The 8,625-nt window shown below is 46.6% G+C and overlaps 1 protein-coding gene across 1 annotated transcript; it reads left to right on the forward strand.

The window, feature by feature from the left end:
• Positions 1 to 884: 884 nt before the first annotated feature.
• Positions 885 to 7,664, forward strand: Supt4h1 (SPT4 homolog, DSIF elongation factor subunit). The gene is made up of 5 exons (XM_055620543.1): positions 885 to 1,031; positions 1,554 to 1,660; positions 5,863 to 5,918; positions 6,497 to 6,550; positions 7,284 to 7,664. The coding sequence occupies exons 1-5, from the start codon at positions 963 to 965 to the stop codon at positions 7,349 to 7,351; spliced, it is 354 nt and encodes a 117-aa protein (XP_055476518.1). The 5' UTR covers positions 885 to 962; the 3' UTR covers positions 7,352 to 7,664.
• The last annotated feature ends 961 nt before the right edge of the window (positions 7,665 to 8,625 follow it).

The following is an 8,625-nucleotide window of genomic DNA, read 5'->3' on the forward strand; positions in this document are numbered from 1 at the left end:
GGATACTAGGTGTCTTGGGTGCCCAGTTCAGAAGGCAAGGAATTTTGTGACCTACACAAATCAGCAGCAGCTGACGTGGGGAGGGGGGCGTTTGAGAAGATGCCTTAATCTACAGATGTTCTCATGGAATTATGTCTAAATGTGCCAAGAGTTTTACAAAGCGTAAATTATCAGCCAGGACACGCAAACGAGAGGCTTGTAGGAGGAATTAAATACGCGCAACCCTGTCGGCGCGGCTCAGGCTAACATTCCTGCGGACCGCAAACGAAACCCTATCCCACTCTCGCAGTCACAAGGAGGGGTGGGGCCTCGCCGGGTTTGTTTTCTATCTCCGCAGACGACCCAGAAGTGGCAAGGACTCACTGCCTCAAGTTTTAAAACATCCTAGCGCGAAGCGGCAGGCTCGTAGTCTGAGCATTCGGGAGGCTGAAGAGAAATTCAAGGTCACCGTCCGGTACTCCAAGAGTTGGAGGCCAGCTTGGGAATTACCGTTTACTGTCTCAATAAGCGAACGAAATAAAACAAGCAGACAAAACAATCTAGGTCCTCCCTAGGGATCCCGAGAGAATCCGGGCCTGCAGCCAGACATCTCCATCAAAACGCCCGAGGTACGGCGCTCAGCTCCGCCGGCCGCTCCGCGCCACGCCTCCTGCGCATGCGCCGGCCGCACCCCGCTGTCCCGCCCCTACCGGCCCAACCGCCCCCAGCGCACCGTCTTCCGCTCGCTCTCGAGAGTCCAGGTGACGGAGGCGCGCGCGGCCCAGGTGGCTGCCCCGCCCACGCCCCCTGCGGGAGAAACCATCTTCTCCGGAGGGGGGTGGAGGTGGGGCCGACGGCCGCCTGCACCGGAACCGGAAGTTACGTACAGGAAGCGGTGGGCATTCTGGGTACTGGTCTGTTTACTTCCTGCGGCTGTGGAACCTGTGACTGTCTTTCCCTGTGATCTCGTCGTGTCGGTGAAGATGGCCCTGGAGACGGTGCCGAAGGACCTCCGGCATCTGCGGGCTTGTTTGCTGTGCTCCTTAGTCAAGGTGTCCGTCGGGGCCTTGGTTGTAGGATCGATTGGGGAGGCAAAACGGGAGAAAGGGTGAAATGGGGCGAGAGGCAGGAAAGAAAAAGATCTGAGATCCCGGGAGATTGCCAGGGGAGTGGAAACCCTAAGGGAGCCGTCGCGTTCGTCGAAGGAACGCGAGCAGGGCTTTCGTGCCTGCTGAAGGCACGGGTGATAGCACCTGCCTTTCAGTCTTCAGATCTTAGCACGAGTTTGAGCTCCGCAGCAGATGTTCGGTGAACTTACAGTGTTGGGCTGGGAAGACGCTAGGAGCCAAAGCAGCTGAGAGAGTAGTTGGAGAGGGTACCTGACCCCAAAGAGATTAGAAAAGTGTATAAGCTGAACTAGGGACAAGAGATGAGAGAGTGTGAGGGTGAAATTAGGGAATAGTCTGGAGACCAATAGGTGTTGGGCTATCTAGAGAATCAAGAGGTTGGCGCCGTTAGAAATATTAAGATCATGTACGTACTCATCTCCCCCCTCCTTTTTTTTTCCTTTGCAGACGATAGACCAGTTTGAGTATGATGGTTGCGACAACTGTGATCCATACCTGCAAATGAAGGGCAACAGAGAGATGGTATATGACTGCACCAGTTCTTCATTTGATGGGTAAGCCTCTTCATGCCCCTCTGTTCACCTCTGCGCCGTCTTGGCCGTGACCCGAGAAGTAAATGTGGAGCAGATCATATATTATTGACAAGCGAATGGTTTGTTGACTTTATCACCCCTACAGTTCAGTGTCTCTGAAAGTTTTGTTTACTTATAACTCACGCCATTTACACTGTTCACATATTAGAAAGAACACAGAAGTATACACTTGGTCTGTTTAGAATAATTGTTTTTGCCTATGTATGCTGCTATGTTACCTAAAGCGTATATATTTTACGGAATTTAGTATTAGTAGTAGAATTTTGTAATTTGCAAACCGGAGGGGCCATTAGGATCATAGAGTCTGTCTGTGATCTTTGTGGTCTTAAGACTGGCTGGGACCAGCTAGTTTTTTGTTTTGTTTTTGTTTTTGTTTTTGTTTTTGTTTTTTTAGAGATGCTAATTCTATGCATCCAGACCAGTAGCTGTGAGCTTTCCTGTAGCTACTGAGTACTTGACTTATGGCTAGTTCAAATTAGAATATGCCTTAAGAGTCAAATATATGCCAGAGAGCAAAAGTTCAGCATGAAGAAAAAGGATGCCAAATAATCTTAATTTTTTAGATTAGGTAAATGTTGAAACAATGTTTTGGATTTATTTGGATAAAATTAATTTCATCTTATGTTTATTGTTTTAAACAGTGGCTAGGAGGACATTTAAAATGCTGTTTGCTTTTTCTGTGTTTTGTTTAACAATGCTTCACTGCTTTTGTCTGTTCAATGATAGTTGAGGCTGCTTATTTTATATGCCAGTGTCTGGCACAGGATGCAGAAAGGTTGGAAGTATAATACAGCAACAAAACGTGTAATTGGCATATACAAAGCCCAGGGGTTAATTTCTAAAGCTCCTCCAAAAATGTTGGATACATGAAGATCCGTTTTGGAAGTAAAGGTATACAATTACAGTAATCTCCTTCAAACAGTATCTTAGTGAGATACTCCCATCCTCTGAGAGGAAGAAGCCAGAGAATCAGAAGTTCGGAGCAAGCCTCGGCTACATAGCCTGGGCTGCGTGAGATTCTGTCTCAAACAAGACCATCTAGATGTCTCAGCAAGTGAGATGGCTGATGGCAGGCTTGATAACCTTGGATTTCAATTGCCAGATCCTACAAGGTGGCAGGAGAGAACTGAGTTCCTAGACTTGTTTTCTGACTTCAAAACACACGTGCCCTGGCCTGCATGGATCTCTGAGAGAGGTTGCACACGCACACACACACACCCATAAACCCAAATAAGTTAGCCAGAAAAATAATAATAATAATAATAATACAAAACAAAACTGATTTGATTTTATTTTCGGTTTTTTTGAGACAGGGTTTCTTTGTGTGTAGCCTTGGCTGTCCTGGAACTCACTTTATGTAGATCAGGCTGGCCTGCAACTCACAGAGACCTACATGCCTCTGCCTGGGATTAAAGGCATGTACCACTACCACTGGATCAAACCTGATAATCTTGAAGAGGTCTATAAGAGGACTTTTCCTTTGGCACATGGTCCCGTGGGTAGGAAGGGAAATGAGAGAAGCATGAATGGCTTGGTCTTCTTCCTTAAGGCAGCAGCATTGCTAAGTTTTTTTCTGCATTCCAGGCCAATTAAAGACTGACATTTAAGCTAGGCTTGAGCCTAGTATTTGTTATATTTCTATAAAGGTAGACCTTGATTCCTTTAGGGAAGAATAAAAGATTGAGCAAAAAATATGTTGATTAGTTCCTGTGTGTGCTAATATACATTCATGTATTCTCATCCCTTTGTTTCTTCACTAGTCATTCAAGAGTTGATTAATGAAGGAGCTGGGTGTGTTGATGCCGCCTTCAGGCCTAGCTCTCAAGCTGCCTAGAAGGACATGAGTGTCAAGTGCTTTCAGCTGTATCATGAGACCTGGTCTAAGAATACAAAATCTGAAATGGAGGCACGCCCATCCATAAGTGAAAGCTTGCACTAGCTGTGTTAAGAGTTACCCAGTGAGATGGGAGGATGACACACATTTTTAATCCTTACCAATCTAGCCTTTTTAAAAAGATTATTTATTTTAAAGATATATTTTTCTTTTTAAATATATTTTGTGGCTATGTGCACATGAATGCAGGTGCCCAAGAAGGCCACAGTCTTGATATCCCCTTAGAGATGCAATTATAGGCAGTTGTGAGCTACCCTTGTGGGTGGTAGGAACTATACATGGGTCCTCTTCAAGATCAGTATGTGCTGTCAATCACTGAGCTGCTTCTCCAGTTCCCAGAAACTTTCCTTCCTTCCTTTTCCTTTATTCATTTATTCATTTATCCATTTATCCATTTATCTATCTATCTATCTATTTATTTATTGAGGTTGCCTGTTTAGGGAGCTGAAGAATTGGATCAGTGGTTAAGAGCCCTGGTTGATCTTGCAGAGGACACAGGTCCAGTTCCCAGCACTGGCATGGCTGCTCACAACCATTGATAACTCCAGTCCCAGGGGAATCTAATGCCCTTTTCTGACATCAGTGGGCAGCAGGCACACATGGGATGGACAAATATGCATGCAGGCAAAACATTCATACAATATGATAAAGTTAAAAGCTGGCTATTCTTACTACATTGTGTGTATAGCAGATTTTTTATCTGTTGCTGCCATGGTTTCTCACATTCCAGCCATTGTGCAGAGGACAGCTACATAGACGATGTACGTGGACCTGGTTAAGTCTCTGATTTGGAGCTTTTGGGTGTATGTCTATGGGTGGGATTGCTGCATCTTAATGTAACAGGTCGTCGTTTGAGGAACCGAAAAACGGTACTTAGAGGTTCTAATTTCTCCCCTCCTCACTACCTCCTGTTACTTTCTGGGTTTTCTATTCTTGTGTTTTTTATTTGTTTGGTTTGTTTTTATTTTGAGACAGGGTTTCTTTGTCTCCCTGGTTGGCCTCAGACTCACAGAGATCCACTTGCCTCTGTCTCCTGAGTGCTGGGATTATAGGTGTGCACCACACCTGGCTTGTTTGTTTTTAAGAGGCATCTTGCTGAATGTGAGTTATATCTTTATAATTGCCACCAAAATAGATCAGCCCTATTTTTTTCCTTATTTTGGAAACATGGACATTTTAGGTTAGCTAAATAGATCTTGGACTCAGTCTTTCTGCTTCAGCCTCCATGGTAACGGATTGCAGGCATTCCTGGTCAGGCCTGTCTAGAACTATAGGAGTTTGGAGGAAGTTGAGATGAGATAGAACATTTCAAATAAAAGGATTCTGACTGAAGCAAAGGCATAGGCTAGGACCACTGGGTATGTTTTGAGAAGTGTGGACATTCTCTTTAGGGTAAATTTTGGGTATCAAGGACCATAGACCTTTGGGCTGAAAGAGTAGATTGTAAAGTGCAGAGAAGGCACTGATGGTGGGGGAGAGCCTTTGTACTTGCCTCTCCTGGATCAATCTGCAGAGCCGCGTAGCTGTCCTCACCCTTCTTGCCACTCCTGGGAGTGAGATTAGTTCCACTCAGACTGAGAGTGAAATCATAGACTTGAGCATTATTGCCAAGAAAACAGGGAATGGCCATGGAGGAGGCAGTCAGCAGTGACAGTTTCTAGAACAGACTTGGCAGTTTAGGCCCCGGTTACTGATTGAATAGATGAATAACAAGTAACCTGCGGAGCTCCTCATATTACCTGTCTGCTCACATAGTGGCTTTTTAGGCCTGAGTAGCCTTTCTGCTCCAGCCTATGGAATCAGCTACCTGCCGAAGGACGGTTGGAATGGGAAGTGACCCTTGGCATCTACTCTGTCAGGCTCTGTAGTAGGCACTTTGTGTGTACTGTCTCACCTGTGAGTCTCAGTGGTGAGAAGCTGTGAAATGCGCATGTTTATAATACAGCTCATTAGAGGGCATGCTTGGCCAGGCAGGTTTTCAGTAAGGGGATCCATTCTTTTGACTCCTTTGCACCAGGCTCTGGACTTCTAGTAATTGGGCTGTGCTGGCATGCCTGGGTAAAGCTCTTTTCACTGGCTGCCGGGGACATAGACTGAAGGACCTCTCTCCTGCCCCTCCTAAGTCAGCTCCTTCCCACCTTTAGAACTACTTCCCAGCTTTCTGTGGTGAGTTCTCAGGTTCCTCTCCTAGGACTGTTGCTTTGCTCAGTAGCCCCCTCTAGCAGGATGGCCTCAGGCTAACTCTTTTTTTTTTTTTTCCCCTCTCTAGAATCATTGCAATGATGAGTCCAGAGGACAGCTGGGTCTCCAAGTGGCAGCGCGTCAGTAAGTGTCTTCCTATCCTGGCCTGTGCATGTTGGGAATGCGCCTGAGGGTCCAAAGGGATGTCTTACATCAGCACAGTGTGCAGTTTTATGGTGGGAAAGAGGGGATTATAGAAAGGTCGAGCCTTGGGGCTGGCATGATAGTTCAGCAATGCCAGGCTGGACAACCCGAGTCTGATCCTGAGGACCCACGTGGTAGAAGGAGAGAACCGATTTTGTATGGTGTCCTCTCACCCCCACATGTGAACCATGGAATGTGCTCATGCGTGTGCACACACACAACACACACACACCCCTACCTCTTCCATTTTTGACGTAATTCTCCATTGGTCTCCAGTCTGTCTTTATTTTTTTTTAAGATTTATTTATTTATACACATGAGCATCTATTTGCGTGTATACCTGCATGACAAAAGAGGGCATCAAATCCCAGTATCGATGGTTGTGAGCCACCATGTGGTTGCTGGGAATTAAACTCAGGACCTCTTGAAGAGCAGACAGTGCTCTTAATCTCTGAGCCATCTCTCCAGCCCCTGGTCTCCAGTCTTAACTCATTCCCATTTTAATCTTTCTTCCTCAGGTAATTTTAAGCCGGGTGTATATGCTGTGTCAGTCACTGGTCGCCTGCCCCAAGGTAATGACAGTTGTAACAGTGTTTCTGTGCTGGGCCCAGCGGAAGCCAGCCTTTTATGTGAATTAACACCAATTGTGGGTCTCCTCTTTACTCAGGGTCTATTGGCCACCAGCCCACGAGGATGGGAGGAGCAGAAGTGGGGGGAGCATGATGGAATGACGGTTACAGGACCAGCCTTAGAGAGGCAGATCAATTTTGTTCCAGGGGTGAGGGAAATAAATAGGAAAGGGGAAGCAGTCAGGAGGTAGTCTGATAAGGGGTTCGCTGTGTACTTTGTTTGCATTAAACACTATGGTCCTGTTGGCAGTGCCAAGGGCTCACTATCTAATTATCATATGGGGAGGGGGCCCAGGGAGCATTCTGGAGGAAACTGTCAGAGGCTGTTTCTACAATAAGCCACCTATCTAGCTCAGGGACATCCTCCAAACAAGGACAGGCAGAGAGTAAGAAGCCCCACTAGGGGAAGGGAGTCCTCCATCTTGCACCAAGATATCTAGGTCATGGAGGCTGCAATCTTCAGCAGCAGAGCCCTCCAACAACCTATAACTTGCTTGTTACCACCCATACATTTTGGCTCCAAACTCTGGGTTTTGATGACCCTGTGAGCCCCACTTCTTCCCTGGTAGCTCTTTGCCTATAAATTAAGTGATAGTCAGGCAACCCCAGTGGCGGGCAGGTGAGGGGTCTTCATCCTTGAGACTCTCTCATGGGCTTGTTTCTTTTCCTGTCACAGGAATCGTGCGGGAGCTGAAAAGCCGAGGAGTGGCCTACAAATCCAGAGACACGGCGATCAAGACCTAGGTGCAGGCCACAGCGTCTTGCTCTCTACTTCAGTCTGTACTTGTTTCCCTGTGAGATTAAACGGCGGAGCTCTGAACACTCCTGCCCTTGGATCAGCAGACTTCTGTGAAAGCATTGCATCCGGCCCTTGAGTCATCTCACTTTCTCTGACCACTGGTGTAGTGGGAGTGTCTGGCTTGGTGGATTCTCAGAGGCTGTATCAAGGAGAGAGTAAGATACTGATTTTCCTACCTCTGTTCAGGGCCTTGCCTTTGACCATGGGCAGGACTTTGGTTCAAATTCCAATAAAATGAACTTTGGGGATATACTTAAAGCTGTGGCCCATGCCTCCGTCCCTTTTCTTCTCAGAGCGAGGGCTCACTTGCCCATTCTCTGGCCTGCCTTTGAGGCTGCAGGAGAGCCGTTCTGCTGTGCTTGCTCGTGTATCAGGAAGCAGGGAAACCTTCTGACTGGAAATCCAGTGTTCTGTCCTCTAGACCTATTGTAGCAGTCTTTGAAGGAATCCCTAGACTCCTTAGTGACCTTTACCCCTTGACCCTGTTTTTACTTCTCTTTCTTCCTCCCTTTGTTCTCTGTACTTGCTGTACCTTTGCCAGTGTCACATTTCACAGTCTCCTTATTACCTTAGTGGCTGTTGGGTCTTGGTCTACAGCCACTGTAGGGTATTTGTGTTTCCATGGAAAGCAGGCCCTCCTCTGGCCTAGAAGGGAGGAGACATGGGTAATGCCACATGTGAATGCCACATCTAGGTAATGCCTAGATGTGAGGTTTTTGTAATAAAAAGTTTAACGTATATTCTCACCAAAGTCACAGAAATTGTGTCCCATTTTGGTTTCTATTCAGTTCCCATCTGTAAAAAAGGAGAAATTACTCCTGTTCACCATGTTTGCTTCAGATTTGCAAAGACTGGACGTAAAGAGTGAGGACATGTAGCTGGTCTAAAAGGGCCAGATGTGGCGCATGTCTGCAATCTTAGCACCTGTAAGCTGGTGTTCAGGGTTAGGTCAAGTCTGGGCTACGGAATGAGATCCCTGTCTCAAAAAGCCAAATACTAATAAAGAGTAACGTGTAAAATTTGATCTCCAATTATTAGGTATTCTTCAATATTTACACCATCTTCGCAATTAGTCACAATTGGGGGTGATGCCCAGAACTTCCCTGCTGGGGGAATGCTATCTTGTTAGCAGAGTGACCTGCATTAGGCCTTCAGCTACTGTCCCTTGTGGAAAGTGTGAGAAGGAAGAGCTGCTGACCCGGTGGCTCTCTCTCGACCC

This window comes from Psammomys obesus, unplaced genomic scaffold (genome assembly GCF_907164565.1).
Source record: "Psammomys obesus unplaced genomic scaffold, mPsaObe1.curated_primary_1811, whole genome shotgun sequence".
Lineage (NCBI taxonomy): Eukaryota > Metazoa > Chordata > Mammalia > Rodentia > Muridae > Psammomys > Psammomys obesus.

Bases quoted from the DNA above. Each gene is read 5' to 3' on its own strand.
- Supt4h1 (XM_055620543.1), top strand. From the start codon at position 963: ATGGCCCTGGAGACGGTGCCGAAGGACCTCCGGCATCTGCGGGCTTGT. The intron at 1,032-1,553 runs GTGTCCGTCGGG...TTTCCTTTGCAG, and splicing joins TGCTGTGCTCCTTAGTCAAG to ACGATAGACCAGTTTGAGTA. The intron at 1,661-5,862 runs GTAAGCCTCTTC...TCCCCTCTCTAG, and splicing joins ACCAGTTCTTCATTTGATGG to AATCATTGCAATGATGAGTC.